The 23,783-nt window shown below is 45.8% G+C and overlaps 1 protein-coding gene and 1 pseudogene across 1 annotated transcript; both read left to right on the top strand.

Annotated features, from left to right (window-relative positions):
* Nucleotides 1–1,004: 1,004 nt before the first annotated feature.
* On the top strand, nt 1,005–17,336 carry LOC147966010 (uncharacterized; annotated as a pseudogene).
* A 4,206-nt stretch (nt 17,337–21,542) lies between these two features.
* Nucleotides 21,543–23,494, top strand: LOC147966009 (uncharacterized). Its single transcript, XM_087527054.1, has one exon. It carries the CDS (start codon nt 22,341–22,343, stop codon nt 23,475–23,477), a length of 1,137 nt encoding a protein of 378 aa, XP_087383180.1. The 5' UTR covers nt 21,543–22,340; the 3' UTR covers nt 23,478–23,494.
* The last annotated feature ends 289 nt before the right edge of the window (nt 23,495–23,783 follow it).

The raw sequence follows: 23,783 nt of genomic DNA, 5'->3' as shown, positions 1-23,783 counted from the left end.
GCTGGTCGCCGTCGCCACGCGCCGTAGGCATCGCCGGCCGCGACCCCGCTGGTCGCGCACGCCCGCCGCTGGCGCACGCCCATGTCCTCTGCCGGCCGCAACCCCGCTGGTCGCGCGCGCCGCGCCGTGCCCGCTCACGCTTGATCTGCCCGGAACGCCGCCGCGCGCACGTGTGCCTGCTGCTCCTGCCCGCGTCTGCTCCCGCTGGCCGATGCTGCGCACGGCCGCCGTCCTCACGCGGGCCCCGCTAGTCACGTCGCCCGTGTCGCACGCCATGGCCGCGCTCGCCACTCGACCGCGCTCGTGCACGGCCAGCCGCCGTCGCCGGGGCTCCAGCCGCCGCGCGCGCTGCCCTCGCTGGCAGCCTGGCACCTGCAGCCGCGAGGCAGCGGGACACAGCCGCCGCCACCCCACTCGGGCGCTGGGGAAACCTAGCGTCCCCTTGGGCTGCGTGGGGCTAGCCGGTCGGGCCTGCTAGCTGCTGGGCCATCTGGGCCGTGGCCCATGTGGTCTGTCCTCCCTTCATAAAAAAACAGGAGGACGAACTCGTCACTGCTAGGCGAGCCGAAGGCCCATTTTCGGCCCGCTGCCGAGCCGGCCCGAGCTGGACAGCAGACGCGCGCGGAACTTTTGCATTTTAGCCCCTGCAGTTTTCTGTTTGTACGCGTATTTTATTCCTGCTGTAATATTTCGCGTAGAAGCCCCTGAAACTGCGTGTTTTCGCTGAAAAATGCGTATTTTTGGCTTTAAAATGTCTCGGGAATTCAATTTTTTGGCTAGTTCTCACGTACTAGACGCGCTTAACATGTTGTCTTTTGTAACATGATTTTATTGTATGTTTTTACTACTGTAGATTAATTGTTTAGCACTCTTAATCACTAAGTAAATCATATAATAACATGTTTTAAATAATGGAACGTCATTTTTATTAAATAAGTTTATCAACATCGCATTTGTGCAAAAGATTACCTGCTGTAATCTCATGATTTTTGCATAAATCGCAAATGGCCGGAATTGTCAACAAGGAGTTTGCTGAGTTGGCCCAGACGGGGCTGAACTACCTATCATGGGCCTCGGACTGTGAGATCTTTCTCCAGGTCAAAACCCTCCTGAGGGCGATCGGTAATGGGACCCAGCTGGCACCCACTGATCCCAAGTTCGAAACTGAGAATGCGCAGGCTCTGCATTTTCTCCGTCATCACATGTCACCTACTCTAAAAGACGAGTATATGGCTGAGCGGAGTGCTTCTGGCCTTTGGACCGCTCTTAAGCAGCGGTTTGAGCGGATGAAGTACATGGTGAAGCCACGTCCAGAGGCAGAGTGGATCCGTCTGAGGTTTGCGGACTTCAAGATGGTTGGGGAGTACAATTCGGCTCTGCACCGGATTTGTACGACTCTTCGGTTGTGAGGTACTGAGATTACCGACACCTAGAAGATTGAGAAAACCCTATCCACTTTCCACCCTGACGCGGTCCTGTCCACATGGAACTACCGCCAGGGCAACTACATGAGGTAGTCAGAGTTGATTGATGTCCTCCAAGTGGCAGAGGCGCGGGACGAGGTTCTGAAAAAGAACTTTGTCGCGCAACCACTTGGGGGGAGTTCTCGCCAGGAGGTGAACGCTCTCAAAGTCCGCAAGCCTCAACAGAGGAAGAGGGGCCGCAAGGGCAAGAAGAAGGGCCCTCAACCCTCCGCCCCCGCTAAGCAGCAAAAGCCGGGCAAGGGGGGCAGAGGCCTCAGGATTGCTTCCGGTGTGGCTCGGTGGAGCATTTCTCCCGCCAGTGTCGCGCACCACAGGAGGTCGTTGATGCATACAAGGCTCGGAAGGCTCGTGAGACGCACCTCGCCTTGTTTCAGGAGGGAGCACCACCGGTGCCCATGGCGGCACCCGTGATGATCTCTACGTGTAACGCCCCGAAGCCGATACTCCAGATGCCTTCCTTTTATTTTAGTTGTTGTCGTGTGTTTATTGTGTGTGGCATTGTCATAATTGTTTTGCATATTTGTTTTCCCCTATGTTGTTGCCATGATCATGATGAATGTCATTGTCATATTTTGCTTCTTGCATCATGTTCATCTTTTATTATATTGCATTGTGCCATCCTTGTTTGTTTGCCTTGGCTGTGTCACTTGCTTTGTTCTATGCTTCATGTTGTGATATTACCTTTGTCATTTTGTTGCATTTGCATCATGATCATCATTGTCATGTGCATATTTGTTGTGTGCTTGTTATCTTTGTGAACTCCTTCTCCTCGTCTTCTTTATTGCTCCATCTTGCCCTTCCATCTAAACCGTCATCAAGTGCAACACCCCATCACTAGCTTCTTCCTTTCAATTCTCACACATTTATTGCAAGTGGCATTTTCCTATTCCACTAAATGTTCACTTATTTTCTTTAAATCTTAGACCATGCCTACACACTCTCTGCCAAATTTCAGATCCTTTGGAGTTGTTTTGGTTGGGTTCAAAAATGGCTCAAGTTTGAATTTTATTCAAACTTGCATTATTTTTCTACCTCTAAAAATGCCCAAACAAATTTTATAAAATGGTGCATAATTCCAGGAGTCCATATGTATCCTTACTTCTTTCTATTTCTTACCCAATATCCCTGGCCTTTCCCTTTTGTTGGTTGTTTATTTAATGGACAGAATGTATGAAAAGGAAAAGGCCCAACTTGCTCGCAGCCACCTGAGCCTCTTCCCTCCTGGACCGGCCCAGCCAGCCTCCGGCAGCCCAGCTAGCCCGCAAGCGACAGGAGCTTCGTCCTCCTGTACGGCAGGCCATCCAGAGGAGCCACGTCGGCACGCCCGATGATTTGACGGCCGTCCGATGCACCTAGCCCCTATAAATCATGTCCAAACCCTACCCCGGCCTCTCCTCTATCCATTCAGACCCTCTCCTTCCCTCAACGCCGCCTAGGTAAGTCTCCACGCCCACGCCTTCGCTGCGGCCGCCATGACCCGAGCGAGCAAGAGCTCGAGCTCGGGGTAGCTTCCTCGCCGCGCCTCCGACCCTCCGGCCATCGTGGAGAGATCCCCGAAGACCCACTTCTTCAACTACGTTCACGCACGCACCTCTACGGCCTCTGGATCGACTACCCCGACCCATCTTCTTCCTCTTCTTCCCGGACCCGAAGACCGGCAAGTTCCGCACGTCATCGCGCCGTCTCCTTCGTCTCCACGGCCACAACTTCATGCCCTGTGGGCACTAGGTGAGCAGCCGCGTCGCCCAAGCCCTTTTTCCGCCTCATATTCGTCCTCTAGGGGCCGATCCATCCATGCCAAACCCCCAGCCACCGTGCTCTGCTGCGGAATGGCCACGAGCGTCATCTCTGTTCCGCCCGCTCCTACGCACACACATGCACGCTCGTCCGTGCGAGCACACAAGCACAACCTCACGCGCTGACGCACCCGAGCACCACGCCTCTGCACGTACCCACACACCTGCACCATGCTCGTTGTAGCTTCTTCATCCATGGTGTCTCCGCCCTTGTTCCCACGCGCTCGCAGCACACTAGCACACCTTGCCAGACGCTGCATCTGTCCACACACACACCCACCGCTCCTGTCGCAATGGCCTCCATTGAAGCAAGCCCCAGGCTTGTGCTTGGGTTCTCTGACCCTGAACCTGCTCGTAGACGCTCGCACGCGCATGCGTCATCCCACACCCATGCCTCTACAGCTATCACAACGCCACGACCATTCAGCTCACCTCGCTCCTGTGGACGCGAGCACACTCACACAACCGCCCGACTCATGCCTTGCCCCGCACTCGCGCACATCACCGATGTGGCTGCAGCCTCGTCGCGCGGTCGAGATATGCTCGTGCTCGAGCTCGTTCTCGAGTCCCAGCTGCATCCACGCACACACGCACCCTGGCACGTTTCCGCACCCCGCCGGTCCTCTGTGACCACAGCAGCTGTTGTCGTTGGCTCCCGTCGCCGACGAGTCCCCGTCCGTGCGCACTCCTCAGTTTTGGTCCTGGTCGCGATGCGCATATGCGTTACCTTAAGCCGGTCCCCCTTTACACCACGAACACATAGCTAGCCTAGTGGCTAGCGCAGCCACTGTCCACCCGAGGGGTCGACCCCATTTTTACTCTGTTCCTGTTATTTTCCACACTCAGCGCTCACTCGGGCCAAGTCCTCCTGAGCCGCTGCAGATTGCTGCAATCCGGCCCGTGCATTTTTTTTCTAGTCTGTGTATTTTAGCATTTTCCAGTGCATTCTTATTCACAGAATTGCCATCATTTTGAATTGTTAATAACTAAATATGCATGCATCCAAATTAATCAAACAATACATATAAAATGCTTAGAATTTTATCTAGTTTCACAATATCCAACTTTCATCCATGTTAAAATATTTAAACTTGTTGTTTGCATTATTTCTACACATACGTCATGTGAAAATGGTTTAATTCATAACTAAATAACCGTATCTCTATTTTAATTAAACTTTATATGTAAATGTCCATTTTTGATCTGTTCCTGTTATTTTGCACACTTAGCACTCACTCGGGCCAAGTCCTCCTGGGCCGCTGCAGGTTGCTGCAATCTGGCCCGTGCATTTTTTTCCAGTCTGTGTATTTTAGCATTTTCCAGTGCATTCTTATTCACAGAATTGCCATCATTTTGAATTGTTAATAACTAAATATGCATGCATCCAAATTAATCAAACAATACATGTAAAATGCTTAGAATTTTATCTAGTTTCACAATATCCAACTTTCATCCATGTTAAAATATTTAAACTTGCTGTTTGCATTATTTCTGCACATACGTCATGTTAAAATGGTTTAATTCATAACTAAATAACCGTATCTCCGTTTTAATTAAACTTTATATGTAAATGTCCATTTTTGCTCTGTTCCTATTATTTTGCACACTCAGCGCTCACTCGGGCCAAGTCCTCCTGGGCCGCTGCAGGTTGCTGCAATCCGGCCCGTGCATTTTTTTCCAGTCTGTGTATTTATCATTTTCCAGTGCGTTCTTATTCACAGAATTGCCATCATTTTGAATTGTTAAAAACTAAATATGCATGCATCCAAATTAATCAAACAATACATGTAAAATGCTTAGAATTTTATCTAGTTTCACAATATCCAACTTTCATCCATGTTAAAATATTTAAACTTGCTGTTTGCATTATTTCTGCACATACGTCATGTTAAAATGGTTTAATTCATAACTAAATAACCGTATCTCCGTTTTAATTAAACTTTATATGTAAATGTCCATTTTTGATCTGTTCCTGTTATTTTGCACACTCAGCGCTCACTCGGGCCAAGTCCTCCTGGGCCGCTGCAGGTTGCTGCAATCCGGCCCGTGCATTTTTTTCCAGTCTGTGTATTTTAGCATTTTCCAGTGCATTCTTATTCACAGAGTTGCCATCATTTTGAATTGTTAATAACTAAATATGCATGCATCCAAATTAATCAAACAATACATGTAAAATGCTTAGAATTTTATCTAGTTTCACAATATCCAACTTTCATCCATGTTAAAATATTTAAACTTGCTGTTTGCATTATTTCTGCACATACGTCATGTTAAAATGGTTTAATTCATAACTAAATAACCGTATCTCCGTTTTAATTAAACTTTATATGTAAATGTCCATTTTTGCTCTGTTCCTATTATTTTGCACACTCAGCGCTCACTCGGGCCAAGTCCTCCTGGGCCGCTGCAGGTTGCTGCAATCCGGCCCGTGCATTTTTTTCCAGTCTATGTATTTATCATTTTCCAGTGCATTCTTATTCACAGAATTGCCATCATTTTGAATTGTTAAAAACTAAATATGCATGCATCCAAATTAATCAAACAATACATGTAAAATGCTTACAATTTTATCTAGTTTCACAATATCCAACTTTCATCCATGTTAAAATATTTAAACTTGTTGTTTGCATTATTTCTGCACATACGTCATGTTAAAATGGTTTAATTCATAACTAAATAACCGTATCTCCGTTTTAATTAAACTTTATATGTAAATGTCCATTTTTGCTCTGTTCATGTTATTTTGCACACTCAGCGCTCACTCGGGCCAAGTCCTCCTGGGATGCTGCAGGTTGCTGCAATCCGGCCCGTGCATTTTTTTCCAGTCTGTGTATTTTAGCATTTTCCAGTGCATTCTTATTCACAGAATTGCCATCATTTTGAATTGTTAAAAACTAAATATGCATGCATCCAAATTAATCAAACAATACATGTAAAATGCTTAGAATTTTATCTAGTTTCACAATATCCAACTTTCATCCATGTTAAAATATTTAAACTTGTTGTTTGCATTATTTCTGCACATACGTCATGTTAAAATGGTTTAATTCATAACTAAATAACTGTATCTTCGTTTTAATTAAACTTTATATGTAAATGGGGTAGAAAAAATGCATAGATTAACTTGCTGCACTTTATTTTGCTGTTTAACAACATTAAAATTGTGTATAGGGCAGAATAGTACCAAATTCAAAATATGCTTATGAGGATTTTCCGAAATTGTTGTTTGTGTTTCCGGCCTCATTTAAACTTGCCTAAATAGGTAGTTTGCATATGCTTCACTTCTTGCCATGTTAACAACATTTAATCTTGACATGCATCATACTTGGTTATGCACCATGTCATGTGATGCTTGTTTGTTTACTATGTTGTTTGCTTCTTTCCGGTATTGCTTCTTCTTGATAGTCCCGGTAACGTTGCGATTGTGAGGATTCGTTCGACTATGCTTGGTTCGTCTTCGTGGCTTCATATTCTTCATGGACTCATTCTTCTTCCTAGCGGGATTTCAGGCACGATGACCGTCACCTTGGATCTCACTACTATCATTGCTATGCTAGTTGCTTCATTCTATCGCTATGCCGCGTTACCTACCACTTGCTTATTTCAAGCCTCCCAAATTGGCATGAACCTCTGACCTTTGCCACCCTTCGTAGCAAACCGTTGTTTGGCTATGTTACTGCTTTTGCTCAGCCCCTCTTATAGCGTTGCTAGTTGCTGGTGAAGATGAAGATTGCTCCATGTTGGATTATGTTTTATGTTGGGATATCACAACATCTCTTATATTATTAATGCATCTATATACTTGGCAAAGGGTGGAAGGCTCGGCCTTATGCCTGGTGTTTTGTTCCACTCTTGCCGCCCTAGTTTCCGTCATATCGGTATTATGTTCCCGGATTTTGTGTCCCTAACGCGGTTGGGTGATTTATGGGACCCCCTTGATAGTTCGCTTTGACTAAAACTCCTCCAGCAAGTACCAACCTTGGTTTTACATTCGCCTCACCTAAGCCTTTTTCCCTAGGGAGTCGCGCTCCCGAGGGTCATCTTTATTTTACCCCCCGGGCCAGTGCTCCTCTGAGTGTTGGTCCAAACCGAGCGATGTCCGGCGCCCCCTGGGAAACGAGGGTCTATGCCAACCCGTCGTCTTGCTCATCCGGTGTGCCCTGAGAATGAGATATGTGCAGCTCCTATCGGGATTTGTCGGCACATTTGGACGGTCTTGCTGGTCTTGTTTTACCATTGTCGAAATGTCTTGTAAACGGGATTCCGAGACTGATCGGGTCTTCCTGGGAGAAGGAATATCCTTCGTTGATCATGAGAGCTTATAATGGGCTAAGTTGGGACACCCCTGCAGGGTTTGAACTTTCGAAAGCCGTGCCCGCGGTTATATGGCAGATGGGAATTTGTTAATATCCGGTTATAGTAAACTTGAAGAAAACTCTTCTAAAATACACCAATCGTGTGCGTAACCATGATTGTCTCTTTTCGGGGTTGTTCGAGAGGAGAACACGGTTTTTGGGTTATGTTTGACGTAAGTAGGAGTTCAGGATCACTTCTTGATCATTACTAGTTGACGTCCGCTTGTTCAGCTCCTCTTCTCGCTCTTGTATTCGTAAGTTAGCCACCATACATGCTTAGTCGCTGCTGCAACCTCACCACTTTACCCCTTCCTTACCCTTTAAGCTTTGCTAGTCTTGATACCCATGGTAATGGGATTGCTGAGTCCTCGTGGCTCACAGATTACTACAACACCAGTTGCAGGTACAGGTTATGCGATGATCATGACGCGAGAGCGATGTTTACTCGTGTTGGAGTTCTTCTTCCTCTTCGTCGATCTTGGGTTAGGTTCCGAGTCGGCAGCCTGGGCTAGCAGGGTGGATATTGTTTGAGTTTCTATTTATGTTTCATCCGTAGTCGGCTGTTGTTCTCATGGACGATGATTGATGTATTCTTGGGGCGCTTGTGCCTTTCGTATGTATCCCCATCTATTTATGTAATGTTGATGTAATGATATCCACCTTGCAAAAGGGTGTCAATATGCGGTTCTATCCTTGGTGGGACCTTCGAGTCTCTTTAGGATAGTATCGCATATTGGGCGTGACAAGTTGGTATCAGAGCCTCGACCGACCTTAGGAGCCCCCCTTGATTGATCGTATAGTTTGGCCGTTGTCGAGTCTAGAAAAAAAACTTTTTTGGAGTCTAGTTATATTGGAGAGTAGGAATTCTTTTTACTCCTCAGCCCCTTCGTTGCTCTGGTGGGAAATCTTGATGTAGGTGTTTTGAACTACTCCTCTTCCCCTTCAAATTTTTCTTTAGGATCACGCGGTTAGTTTTCATTCGTTATCCTTCCTCTTTTGTCCGGTGCATTTCTCGTCAAGTTGATTCGACCCTCTTTGTCTTTTGGGAGATCAATCCTCAGCTCTTTTCAATCGATGTTGTTTTCCCCATCCGAAGTTGTCTTTATTTTCCCACCCGCCCACCCATTCTTCTTCTTGGAACCGGAGTCCGAAATCGAGTATCCATCCTACTCGTGCGAAGTCTTTGCATTCTTCCCTAAATCATTTCAACCGGTGCTTTTCTCTTCAAGTTATTCATAGATTCCTCATTCAAGTTGCATGTGTTTTCCCTCCCTCCCACCCTTTTTGTTCCCGGAGTCTGAGCCTCTATTTGAGCATCAATTTCATTCGTGTGCAGCCTCTTCAGTCTTTCCTCAATTGTATCAACCGGTGAATTCTTGTCTAGTTCATCAATGTTCGTCTTGCTTTCTTTTCGGTGGATTTCAACTCAATTTTCTCGGTTCGATCATATTCTTTTCCTCGACTCAAGTGTTCCCCTTGCTCGTTCGCCTCTCGCCATTCTATCCTTCCGGAGTGATGAAGACATCTCAGAAGATTCGTGTTTGCATTCAATTATTTCGAGGGTGTCACCTCATTCAAATCTTTCAATCGTTCCGAGGCATCATTTCTCTCTCAACCAATCCTTCTCAACGGTGCTTCTTTTAGTGGGCCCATAACCCACAGGTCTTTTCCCAGGATCTTACCTGACTCTTCTAATTTTCCCGGAGGTATTCTCAAGTTCTTTTGAAGTTTGACGTAAGTATGAATTTCATCAGTCAGATGCCTTTCCAAGATCGCTCCCAAATTTTTTCATGTTCAGGTAAATCTTTCCTCTTTTCATTCTCCCGGAGTATCTCAACAATTTTGATGTTGTTTCTCGCCGTCATTTGAAGACCGAATAAGAATTTCTCTTAAATCTTGTCCGTTCTCCCGGAGATTCACGGTGCTAGCTCGATGTTATCCTATCTAATTGTTTCTAGTCGTGCTATTCTTTTCATCCATCCGGAGTTTTTCAGGAGTTGTTTTCCGTCTCGATTATCCGGAGGCCATATTTTCGGAATATCCTTTTGTTCTAAGTTTTTCAAATTCGTTCTCCAATTATTCTATGTCAGTGCCCCTTTGTTCGTCTCAATATTCTTCCGGTGCTTCGTTCAAGTATTCTTCAATCAGTTCGCGATCCCTTCGTTCTCTTGTCTCTTATTTCCCTCAAGTATCTTTGCGCTTTTCTAATTCTTCCTGGTGATTCATTCTCTTTCCTCATTCAATTTTGAATTCTTACGGTGGTTCGTTCAAGATTCCTTTTTCCGTTCTTATCACATATATTCATTCGTTCTTTCCAATCCTACCGGTGGTTCATGAAGACCTTCCCAAATTTCACGCTATATTCCCCCCTTAATCTTTTCCAATGCAAATAAGTTGTATGCAAATCCATTGCTTCTCATCAATATACTTGATGGAGGATAAGCATAACATAATTCTTATTCTCATTTCATCGTGGTCAAGTTGATTAATTCTTTTCTTCGGAGATTGTTCATGATGAATAATCTCTGGGTTCTAAGTTGTTCATCTTTTCCCTTCCGGAGTTCCAAGCTTATCGCTTGTCTCGACGCGAAGCTCCATCTAAATCATCGCAAGGCTTTAATCTTATCCCTTTCATCCTTCAATTCTATCTCATCATCCATTTGTTACCAGAGTTCTTCACGGTGGCTCGGCATGATTTAATCCATTCTTCAAGTGTTCATCAAGATTCTTGTTCAAGGAGCTCAAGTATCTTTTCTTCTTGCATCTCGAAGTGCAATTATTTCTCCGCATTCTTTTGAAGTGGAGTTTTGCATTTCTTCGTTCTCTTAGCTATTCAATCTTTTCCGTTTGTGGTCGGTTATCACCTCAAAATTTTGAGCGGTTATCCATAAGTCCACAACAAGAAATTCTTTGTTGTTAATTTTCTCAACAACTTCGTTCAATCTTTTCTTCGCAAGGATGCTTTTAAAATTCATTCGTCGAAGAAGTTGTCATTTTTCTTATTTGTACTTTTCATTCCACTATTTCAATTCTTCCGGAGGCATTGTGTTGTTCCTCTCGTCAACTGTCATGCCATCTTGTTAAGTTCAAGTTCTATTCCATTCTATGTTCAACTGGGATCCTATCACAATTATTTCGTTCTTATTCCTTGTCTGTCTTGTTCTAACCGGAGTGGTTTCAGAATCTATCTTGTTCCTTGAGCTTTTGGGTCTCGTCATATTCATTGTTCCTCTCTTCTTCCCGAGTGCCCTCGACCTTGTTCATTATCTCTCTTCAGCTCTCGTTTCACCTCATTCCTTTTCCCTTCCGTCTCGTTCCTAAGATCTCGGGACGAGATCTCTTCTTAGTGGAGGAGAGTTGTAATGCCCCGAAGCCGATACTCCAGATGCCTTCCTTTTATTTTAGTTGTTGTCGTGTGTTTATTGTGTGTGGCATTGTCATAATTGTTTTGCATATTTCTTTTCCCCTGTGTTGTTGCCATGATCATGATGAATGTCATTGCCATATTTTGCTTCTTGCATCATGTTCATCTTTTATTATATTGCATTGTGCCATCCTTGTTTGTTTGCCTTGGCTGTGTCACTTGCTTTGTTCTATGCTTCATGTTGTGATATTGCCTTTGTCATTTTGTTGCATTTGCATCATGATCATCATTGTCATGTGCATATTTGTTGTGTGCTTGTTATCTTTGTGAACTCCTTCTCCTCGTCTTCTTTATTGCTCCATCTTGCCCTTCCATCTAAACCGTCATCAAGTGCAACACCCCATCACTAGCTTCTTCCTTTCAATTCTCACACATTTATTGCAAGTGGCATTTTCCTATTCCACTAAATGTTCACTTATTTTCTTTAAATCATAGACCATGCCTACACACTCTCTGCCAAATTTCAGATCCTTTGGAGTTGTTTTGGTTGGGTTCAAAAATGGCTCAAGTTTGAATTTTATTCAAACTTGCATTATTTTTCTACCTCTAAAAATGCCCAAACAAATTTTATAAAATGGTGCATAATTCCAAGAGTCCATATGTATCCTTACTTCTTTCTATTTCTTACCCAATATCCCTGGCCTTTCCCTTTTGTTGGTTGTTTATTTAATGGACAGAATGTATGAAAAGGAAAAGGCCAAACTTGCTCGCAGCCACCTGAGCCTCTTCCCTCCTGGACCGGCCCAGCCAGCCTCCGGCAGCCCAGCTAGCCCGCAAGCGATAGGAGCTTCGTCCTCCTGTACGGCAGGCCATCCAGAGGAGCCACGTCGGCACGCCCGATGATTTGACGGCCGTCCGATGCACCTAGCCCCTATAAATCATGTCCAAACCCTACCCCGGCCTCTCCTCTATCCATTCAGACCCTCTCCTTCCCTCAACGCCGCCTAGGTAAGTCTCCACGCCCACGCCTTCGCTGCGGCCGCCATGACCCGAGCGAGCAAGAGCTCGAGCTCGGGGTAGCTTCCTCGCCGCGCCTCCGACCCTCCGACCATCGTGGAGAGATCCCCGAAGACCCACTTCATCAACTACGTCCACGCACGCACCTCTACGGCCTCTGGATCGACTACCCCGACCCATCTTCTTCCTCTTCTTCTCGGACCCGAAGACCGGCAAGTTCCACACGTCATCGCGCCGTCTCCTTCGTCTCCACGGCCACAACTTCATGCCCTGTGGGCACTAGGTGAGCAGCCGTGTCGCCCAAGCCCTTTTTCCGCCTCATATTCGTCCTCTAGGGGCCGATCCATCCATGCCAAACCCCCAGCCACCGTGCTCTGCTGCGGAATGGCCACGAGCGTCGTCTCTGTTCCGCCCGCTCCTACGCACACACATGCACGCTCGTCCGTGCGAGCACGCAAGCACAACCTCACGCGCTGACGCACCCGAGCACCACGCCTCTGCACGTACCCACACACCTGCACCATGATCGCTGTAGCTTCTTCATCCATGGTGTCTCCGCCCTTGTTCCCACGCGCTCGCAGCACACTAGCACACCTTGCCAGATGCTGCTTCTGTCCACACACACACCCACCGCTCCTGTCGCCAAGGCCTCCATTAAAGCAAGCCCCAGGCTTGTGCTTGGGTTCCCTGACCCTGAACCTGCTCGCAGACGCTCGCACGCGCATGCGTCATCCCACACCCACGCCTCTGCAGCTATCACAACACCACGACCATTCAGCTCGCCTCGCTCCTGTGGACGCGAGCACACTCACACAGCCGCCCGACTCATGCCTTGCCCCGCGCTCGCGCACATCGCCGATGTGGCTGCAGCCTCGCCGTGCGGTCGAGATATGCCCGTGCTCGAGCTCGTTCTCGAGTTCCTGCTGCATCCACGCACACACGCACCCTGGCACGTTTCCGCACCCCGCCGGTCCTCTGTGACCACAGCAGCTGTTGCTGTTGGCTCCCGTCGCCGACGAGTCCCCGTCCATGCGCACGCTTCAGTTTTGGTCCTGGTCGCGATGCGCATATGCGTTACCTTAAGCCGGTCCCCCTTTACACCACGAACACATAGCTAGCCTAGTGGCTAGCGTTGCCACTGTCCACCCGAGGGGTTTGGGGTTTGAGTCCCAGCCGACCCCATTTTTGCTCCGTTCCTGTTATTTTGCACACTCAGCGCTCACTCGGGCCAAGTACTCATGGGCCGCTGCAGGTTGCTGCAATCCGGCCCGTGCATTTTTTGTTCCAGTCTGTGTATTTTAGCATTTTCCAGTGCATTTTTATTCACAGAATTGCCATCATTTTGAATTGTTAATAACTAAATATGCATGCATCCAAATTAATCAAACAATACATGTAAAATGCTTAGAATTTTATCTAGTTTCACAATATCCAACTTTCATCCATGTTAAAATATTTAAACTTGTTGTTTGCATTATTTCTGCACATACGTCATGTTAAAATGGTTTAATTCATAACTAAATAACCGTATCTCCGTTTTAATTAAACTTTATATGTAAATGTCCATTTTTGCTCTGTTCCTGTTATTTTGCACACTCAGCGCGCACTCGGGCCAAGTCCTCCTGGGCCGCTGCAGGTTGCTGCAATCCGGCCCGTGCATTTTTTTTTCCAGTCTGTGTATTTTAGCATTTTCCAGTGCATTCTTATTCACAGAATTGCCATCATTTTGAATTGTTAAAAACTAAATATGCATGCATCCAAATTAATCAAACAATACATGTAAAATGCTTAGAATTTTATCTAGTTTCACAATATCCAACTTTCATCCATGTTAAAATATTTAAACTTGCTGTTTGCATTATTTCTGCACATACGTCATGTTAAAATGGTTTAATTCATAACTAAATAACCGTATCTCCGTTTTAATTAAACTTTATATGTAAATGTCCATTTTTGCTCTGTTCATGTTATTTTGCACACTCAGCGCTCACTCGGGCCAAGTCCTCCTGGGATGCTGCAGGTTGCTGCAATCCGGCCCGTGCATTTTTTTCCAGTCTGTGTATTTTAGCATTTTCCAGTGCATTCTTATTCACAGAATTGCCATCATTTTGAATTGTTAAAAACTAAATATGCATGCATCCAAATTAATCAAACAATACATGTAAAATGCTTAGAATTTTATCTAGTTTCACAATATCCAACTTTCATCCATGTTAAAATATTTAAACTTGCTGTTTGCATTATTTCTGCACATACGTCATGTTAAAATGGTTTAATTCATAACTAAATAACCGTATCTCCGTTTTAATTAAACTTTATATGTAAACGTCCATTTTTGATCTGTTCATGTTATTTTGCACACTCAGCGCTCACTCGGGCCAAGTCCTCCTGGGATGCTGCACGTTGCTGCAATCCGGCCCGTGCATTTTTTTCCAGTCTGTGTATTTTAGCATTTTCCAGTGCATTCTTATTCACAGAATTGCCATCATTTTGAATTGTTAATAACTAAATATGCATGCATCCAAATTAATCAAACAATACATGTAAAATGCTTAGAATTTTATCTAGTTTCACAATATCCAACTTTCATCCATGTTAAAATATTTAAACTTGCTGTTTGCATTATTTCTGCACATACGTCATGTTAAAATGGTTTAATTCATAACTAAATAACCGTATCTCCGTTTTAATTAAACTTTATATGTAAATGTCCATTTTTGCTCTGTTCATGTTATTTTGCACACTCAGCGCTCACTCGGGCCAAGTCCTCCTGGGCCGCTGCAGGTTGCTGCAATCCGGCCCGTGCATTTTTTTCCAGTCTGTGTATTTTAGCATTTTCCGGTGCATTCTTATTCACAGAGTTGCCATCATTTTGAATTGTTAATAACTAAATATGCATGCATCCAAATTAATCAAACAATACATGTAAAATGCTTAGAATTTTATCTAGTTTCACAATATCCAACTTTCATCCATGTTAAAATATTTAAACTTGCTGTTTGCATTATTTCTGCACATACGTCATGTTAAAATGGTTTAATTCAGAACTAAATAACCGTATCTCCATTTTAATTAAACTTTATTTGTAAATGGGGTAGAAAAATGCATAGATTAACTTGCTGCACTTTATTTTGCTGTTTAACAACATTAAAATTGTGTATAGGGCAGAACAGTACCAAATTCGAAATATGCTTATGAGGATTTTCCGAAATTGTTGTTTGTGTTTCCGGCCTCATTTAAACTTGCCTAAATAGGTAGTTTGCATATGCTTCACCTCTTGCCATGTTAACAACATTTAATCTTGACATGCATCATACTTGGTTGTGCACCATGTCATGTTATGCTTGTTTGTTTACTATGTTGTTTGCTTTCTTTCCGGTATTGCTTCTTCTTGATAGTTCCGGTACGTTGCGATTGTGAGGATTCGTTCGACTACGCTTGGTTCGTCTTTGTGGCTTCATCTTTTTCATGGACTCGTTCTTTTTCCTAGCGGGATTTCAGGCACGATGACCGTCACCTTGGATCTCACTACTATCATTTCTATGCTAGTTGCTTCGTTCTATCGCTATGCCGCGTTACCTACCACTTGCTTATTTCAAGCCTCCCAAATTGGCATGAACCTCTGACCTTTGCCACCCTTCGTAGCAAACCGTTGTTTGGCTATGTTACTGCTTTTGCTCAGCCCCTCTTATAGCGTTGCTAGTTGCTGGTGAAGATGAAGATTGCTCCATGTTGGATTATGTTTTATGTTGGGATATCACAATATCTCTTATATTATTAATGCATCTATATACTTGGGCAAAGGGTGGAAGGCTCGGCCTTATGCCTGGTGTTTTGTTCCACTCTTGCCGCCCTAGTTTCCGTCATATCGGTATTATATTCCCGGATTTTGCGTCCCTAACGCGGTTGGGTGATTTATGGGACCCCCTTGACAGTTCGCTTTGAATAAAACTCCTCCAGCAAGGCCCAACCTTGGTTTTACATTTGCCTCACCTAAGCCATTTTCCCTAGGGAGTCGCGTTCCCGAGGGTCATCTTTATTTTACCCCCCGGGCCAGTGCTCCTCTGAGTGCTAGTCCAAATCGAGCGATGTCCGGCACCCCCTGGGCAACCAGGGTCTATGCCAACCCATCGTCTTGCTCATCCGGTGTGCCCTGAGAACGAGATATGTGCAGCTCCTATCGGGATTTGTCGGCACATTCAGGCGGTCTTGCTGGTCTTATTTTACCATTGTCGAAATGTCTTGTAAACGGGATTCCGAGACTGATCGGGTCTTCCCGGGAGAAGGAATATCCTTCGTTGATCGTGAGAGCTTATAATGGGCTAAGTTGGGACACCCCTGCAGGGTTTGAACTTTCGAAAGCCGTGCCCGCGGTTATGTGGCAGATGGGAATTTGTTAATATCCGGTTGTTGTAAACTTGAAGAAAACTCTTCTAAAATACACCAACCGTGTGCGTAACCGTGATTGTCTCTTTTCGGGGTTGTTCGAGAGGAGAACACGGTTTTTGGGTTATGTTTGACGTAAGTAGGAGTTCATGATCACTTCTTGATCATTACTAGTTGATGTCCGCTTGTTCAGCTCCTCTTCTCGCTCTTGTATTCATAAGTTAGCCACCATACATGCTTAGTCGTTGCTGCAACCTCACCACTTTACCCCTTCCTTACCCTTTAAGCTTTGCTAGTCTTGATACCTATGGTAATGGGATTGCTGAGTCCTCGTGGCTCACAGATTACTACAACACCAGTTGCAGGTACAGGTTATGCGATGATCATGACGCGAGAGCGATGTTTACTCGTGTTGGAGTTCTTCTTCCTCTTCGTCGATCTTGGGTTAGGTTCCGGGTCGGCAGCCTGGGCTAGCAAGGTGGATATTGTTTGAGTTTCTGTTTATGTTTCATTTGTAGTCGGATGTTGTTCTCATGTATGATGATTGATGTATTCTTGGGGCGCTTGTGCCTTTCGTATGTATCCCCATCTATTTTTGTAATGTTGATGTAATGATATCCACCTTGCAAAAGCGTGTCAATATGCGGTTCTAACCTTGGTGGGACCTTCGTGTCTCTTTAGGATAGTATCGCATATTGGGCGTGACACTACGCCCCCTGTTGTGCCCATAGTGGCGACCCCCATGGTGCCCATCGCGGCGGCTTTGGCGGTCTCTAGTGACGCCAACGTTGCCATGGAGGTTGACCACATGGTCGCCTCGGCGGTGCCGCAACTAGATGTTGATGCTGCCTTCAAGATGATTTCTAAGGAGGATCAGCTCACTAGTATGGAGATTGCGGCTGAAGTCAATGGCTTCTTCACCGAGTCTACTTAGCATACCTCTTTGGTTATCATGATTCCGTGATTTGATACAATAAATTCGAATAAATTTGATTTGGTTGTAAGCTCTATGTGAGCATAAACTTATTCTTTACTTTGGCGATTGGATGACATTTATTCATTTATTCCATTATCTATACATGATAGTATGTTATGTTCTGGAATGTGTGCATTTATTATTAATGTAGCGTCTTCCTCATTACATTAATTATATGTCATATTTTAGAATGCGTGTGGCACCCGAATGGAGGAAACGTGACTTGCCGATAGCGCAACTACACATACCATTTTACGAGAAACTAAGTACTTTGAGTCTATTAAAAAATCTCCGGGAAGTATTATGAGAATCGCCGGTTACGGTTCGCACACAGTTGGCTCCGGACGAGCCACTATTATACTTCCTATGGGAACAACTTTGATCATTCATGATGCGTTGTTGTACCCGGAGTCAACTCGTACTCTTTTGAGCTTTAGAGACATCCGCGCCAATGGTTTTCATATTGAGACCGATTATGAGAACGGCAAGGAGTGCCTACTTATCACAAAGCAGGATGCAAATGGTAAACATGTTATCGAAAGTCTTCCTTCGTTCGACACAGGGCTATACTACACTAAAATAGTAGCACCGCCCGTGTACACTACCTTCAAGACTGTTTTTAGAAGCTCCGAACTCTTCTGCCTCTGGCACGATAGGTTAGGCCACCCCGGACTTAGGATGATGAGAAATATAATTAACAACTCGCATGGTCATAATGTTAACGTGAAGAACTTCCCGAATCCCGATGATTTCGTATGCTCCGCATGTGCCACGGGGAAGTTAGTCATTAGGCCATCGCCCCTCAAGGTGAGGGATGAAATCCCCGCGTTCTTGGAACGTATCCAAGGGGACATATGTGGTCCAGTTCAGCCCCTCAAGGGGCCGTTTCGGTACTTCATGTTGCTAATTGATGCTTCCTCTAAATGGTCTAATGTTTGCCTGCTGTCAACACGGAACCATGCCTTTGCAAAGCTGATCTCTCAGATCATACAAATGAGGAATAATTTCCCTGATTATCGTATAAAGTCTATTCGAATGGACAACGCCGGAGAATTTACTTCAAAGGCATTCGATGATTATTGCATGGCAATGGGAATCAAAGTTGAGCACTCGGTACCGCATGTTCATACACAAAATGGACTTGCCGAGGCATTGATTAAAAGAATTAAATTCATTGCCCGACCGCTCCTTCAGGGTTGTAATTTACCAACTACATGTTGGGGCCATGCAGTGTTACACGCGGCCAATCTCATCAACTTTAGACCGTCAGCCTACAACATCCACTCTCCTGTTCAGCTTGCGCAAGGGTCGGCACCGAAAATTTCCCACCTTCGTAGGTTCGGTTGCCAGGTATATGTACCAATACCACCACCTCAGCGATCAGCGATGGGCACGCTCCGTAAGTCGGGAATATACGTTGGTTATGAGACTGTGTCCATAATCAGGTATATGGACCCCATGACAGGTGATTGTCACACGGCTCGTTTTGCTGATTGCATTTTTTACGAGGATTTTTTTCCCGACTTTAGGGGAAGAGAATCAACGCCTTGATGCTAAAAGTCGAGAAATCACGTGGCAAGCCACGGGAATCCACGCTCATGACCCGCGCACTGCTGAGACTGAGAGAGAAGTCCAAAAGATAATAGATTTGCAGTCATTAGCAAATCAACTGTCTGACCACTTTAGTGACTTAAAGACTGTGACAAAATCGCATGTGCACGCGCGCAATGCACAGGAAAGGGTTGAAATACCGAATAAAAATGATGGTATACCCGCTCCCGTCCAAAGGCCTAAAAGGACGAGAGATTCGGCTTCTCAAATCCCAAGTACTCAGGGACGCCCGACGAAAAAGGATAAGAGAGATTTATTACAGCCTGTCGCCAAAGTACCCCAAAGTGAAACGGGGAGCCAGTCAAGACCTGGCACAAGTACGGAAAATTCAGTGAAATTCCGGACTTAAACTTTCCCATAGGGGAAACACCCAGCGGAGATGTGTGCGCACACATCGGCGCGGGAAATCTAAAGGACCTTGCTCTCATAATGGGAAATTTGGTAGAGCAAGTATTTGCGCCGGATGCGCTCCATGACGAAATGGCCATAAATTATATTTATACGGGGGAGTCCCTGAACCGAGCAACGGTGATTGTCGACATTAACTTTGCTATGAAAATTGCCTCAATCATAGATCTTTGACCCTGAGCCTAACACGCTCGCTGATTGCAATAAAAGGTCGGATTGGAAAGATTGGCAGCAGGCAATTACTGCCGAATTATTATCTCTCAAGAAAAGGAAGGTGTTCGGACCAGTTTGTCGAACTCCTCCCCACATTCGCCCTGTTGTCCGTAGGTGGGTTTTTGTTCGAAAAAGAGATGAAAATAATAAGGTAGTACGGTACAAAGCAAGGCTCGTCGCTCAAGGGTTCACTCAACGACCAGGTGTCGATTTTGAGGAGACTTATTCCCTGGTCATGGATGGAGTTACATTTAGATACTTGATCTCGATGGCAGTAAACATGGGCTTGAAAATGAAACTAATGGATGTTTTCACTGCTTACCTGTATGGTAACTTGGATTCAAACATATACATGAAGGTTCCTGAAGGTATCCCTGTTCCAAACCATGATAGAGCAAACATGAGTCTATACAGTGTTCAGCTTCAAAAGGCACTGTACAGACTCAGACAGTCTGGTAGAATGTGGTATAATCGCCTAAGCGATTTCCTTCATGAGAAGGGCTACACGAGCAATAAAGATTGCCCGTGTGTTTTTATACGCGATCCCAAGATGGATTCTGTATAATCTCGGTGTACGTGGACGATTTAAACATAATTGGTACGCTTGAGGATATTGAGGAAGCGAGTTCCTACCTGATGTCGAAATTCGAGATGAAGGATTTGGGTAAAACCAAGTTCTGTCTAGGTCTACAACTTGAACATTCCTCTGATGGGATTCTAGTGCACCAGTCGGCCTACACCCAGAAGGTGTTGGAGAGATTTGGATTTGATAAGGCATATCCTTCTAAGACCCCGATGGTCAGAAGATCTTTACAGCCAGACAGGGACCCGTTCAGGCCAAAGGAAGAGGGGGAGGAAACTCTGGGACCAGAGGTTCCTTACCTGAGTGCAGTTGGAGCACTCATGTACCTCGCAAATTGTACATGGCCAGACATTGCGTTCGCCGTCAGTTTGCTTGCACGGTACAGTTCTGAACCTACCAAAAGACATTGGAAAGGTGTCAAGGACGTCTTTCGTTACCTGCAAGGGACCAAAGATCTTGGTCTGTTTTATAAAAGAAATCAAGACCTATCTATTATAGGCTATGCCGATGCTGGGTACCTATCGGACCCGCATGATTGCAAATCGCAGACTTGATATGTTTTCCTTTATGGTGGAACTGCGTTTTCCTGGAAATCGTCCAAGCAAACTCTTGTGTCGACTTCCACGAACCACTCGGAAATCATGGCACTATTTGAAGCGTCAAAGGAGTGTGTATCGCTTCGGCGGATGATCGGCCACATTCAGCAGACATGTAGGCTGAACAACATACAAACCCCTACCATTATCTATGAAGATAATGCTGCTTGTGTTGCACAAGTCCAGATGGGTTATGTGAAGAGTAACCTCACAAAGCATATTAGTCCCAAGTTCTTCTATGCACATGAGCTGCAGCGGTTGAACGAGGTGAGAGTTTTGCATACTAAGTCCTGTGACAATCTCGCTGATATGTTCACTAAATCATTACCGGTATCAACCTTAGAGAGGTGTGTGCGTGGAATCGGTATGATGAGACTTAGAGAGATGCAAGGTTCAGGGGGAGAAATGATGAGACTTAGAGAGATGCAAGGTTCAGGGGGAGAAACTTCACAAACTCGTCGTTAAAATCTCGATCCTGATGATCGAGTACTCAACTTGATGGTTGAGTGCATTGTACTCCTTTTCCCTTGAGTGAGTTTTCCTGATGTTTCTCACACTAGGTTTTTGACGAGGCAATTCGTGCAATACAATAACGTATACTGTGTGCTCTTTCTCCATATTTTTTCCCACTGGGTTTTTTGGAGTTTTGAGGCATAGATATACTAATAATTACCCAAGGAGGAATGTTGAGAAACCGGGTCCACCACGATGGTGGCGGCGGCTACTTGTGATGCACGGTTTAGCCCCCCCTCGGTTTCACACTTTACGTTAAGTGGGTGTTTATCCCTTGACCATTTGCCCCTATATAAAGAGACGAGGAGCAATAATTGTAATAGTTGATCATTGATTAATAAAGATAGTCTCCTTCATACTTCCCTGTGTTCATCTACTTTTGCGTGTTCGACTACTTCAACTACTTCGTCTACGACGCTCGCTCTTGCTCCGCAACTTCGGACCGGACTCGCCGGCGGAGTTGAGGAACAATCTCTTCTGTCTCGTCCTGGATGCGTGAAAGAGACGGCCGGGCGAACGACGGATCGGAGATTCCGATGTGTTCGTTCGCGAGGCAACCGTGCCAGCTCGGGACAGCCAAGCTCCCCAACTCCTCTATCCTAGTATTTTATTTGCCGTGCCCAATCAACTTGCATATTACTGTGGTACGATCCTAATCAAGCAGCGTAGATAGATGGCATCGCCGTCCCCGTGGCCCGAAAGGTTCCTCGGTCCGGTCGTCGCTGTGGCCTCGGCGCGACGTGCCGTTCGTGGCGCTGCGTCCCCACGCCGTCGCCGCCGTGGTCCTAACTCCCACTGGACCTCCTAGGCCTCATCATCGCCGGCCTCCCGGACCCGGCCGATCGCGCCCACTTCAGCTCCGTGTGCCGTTCCTGGCGCTCGGCCCCCTACCCACGGCAGCTAACTTGGGTCGACGCAGTGTGTCGTTCGTGGCACTTCGTTTCATCTCCTGGAAGACCGCTACCTTCGGTCAGCGCGGGCCGCCGTTTCTCAAGATCGTCACCCCCGACCTCCCAACGCCAGCCACCATGGCGCCATATGTGGCGCTCGATCTTCCCACCACGGCGGCAACAGCCGTGGACCGTGCTTCCCGGCGGCTTCTTCCTCGATGACCTCGCTTCGGAGTCATCCGACCGCGGGTCGGAAGCAGCCACCTCCTTCCCCAAGAAACTGCACTGCGTTGGCTCCACCGACAGCTGGCTCGCCTTCGACTGGACGGACGACGAGGAAAGGCATGCCTACTTCTTGCACAACCCTTTCTCAAGGGCAACCGTGCCGCTCCCGGAGCTGGACGCCGTCGTCGGTGATGTCTCCGAGTTGTTTAGGATCCGCAAGGTGCTCATGCGATCGACCCCCGATGACCTCATCGTGGTTATGACCAACAACTGGGATCTCCCTATATTTTCAATCCAGCGAGGGAAGGGCGCGTTGTTACCACAGCTGCAAGCAGCTCCCTTTGACTTTGGGACCATCATCGACATTGCCTTTCTTGAAAACAAACTCTGGGGAATCACCAAGGACCAGGAACTTATCTCCCTCCCCATCACCTTTGACGATGTGCACGACATACCCATGGCTACCACTATTGAGCAGCTCATCTGGACCAACATTGATGCTGCTGCTCATGTGGCAGGAGATGACGAGGACGAAGACGGAAACAACAAAGGCTATGCGGGTGACGAGCAAAACAACGGTGAGGCTAAGAATGATAAGGATGAGCTTCTTCTTAGCGAAGAGGACAACGCCAAACGTCGTAATCATGTCAAATCGATGTTAAAAGCTAGGGATGGCATGATAGGCACCAACATCCAATTTGAATCCGACCATATCATCTTTCGGTACTTGGTCGAGTCGTGCGGGAAGCTTCTCATGGTGATACGAGAAGCCGATAGCCCGAGATTGACTTATAAGGTGGAGGTTTTTGTGGTCGATTTCAATGTCCTTGAATGGGTTCCGATCTCTGGCGGCGGGCTAGGTGGCCAGACGCTTTTCATCAGCAAACTCTTCAGTAAGTCTGTTTTAGGTCGCGGGGAGGTGGAACCAAATGCTATTTATTTTATCGATTTTGATGAAGTCTTCAGCATGAAATCCGCCAAGGCGAGATACATTGGTCACTTTCGGGGAAAGAAATTTCTTGACTTCAATACCATAACATGGATCTTTCCTCCGGAGTAGAACCAGTTCTTTATGCATTGGGCACTTTTTCGTTTAAAAAATTATATTTACCTTACTAGGTACATGTAGAGATTTATGCAGTGTGCACTTTCTTTTGGGGTGTCATTGCCAATTCAACCGGTGTGCCTTTTGTCTATTACACTTGTGTCAATTATGGTTTATACTTTTTAAAGATAAATATGGTTTATACTTTATATTATGTCAATGAACGTTGGACACAAGCATGTGACAATACACAACTCTAACAAAAGTGAAAATCATAACTATGACTATATGCCTCAAACTTCTTGGAGAAGTCACATCTCG

The sequence above is a fragment of the Triticum urartu genome, chromosome 6A (genome assembly GCF_056163025.1).
Source record: "Triticum urartu cultivar PI428250 chromosome 6A, HENAU_Tu73, whole genome shotgun sequence".
Classification (NCBI taxonomy): Eukaryota; Viridiplantae; Streptophyta; class Magnoliopsida; order Poales; family Poaceae; genus Triticum; species Triticum urartu.
Note: the sequence above shows the minus strand (reverse complement) of the source record. Positions and strands in the feature narration are given on the sequence as shown.

Coding starts and splice junctions, on each gene's coding strand:
- LOC147966009 (XM_087527054.1), top strand. CDS start 22,341: ATGTGGCGCTCGATCTTCCCACCACGGCGGCAACAGCCGTGGACCGTG.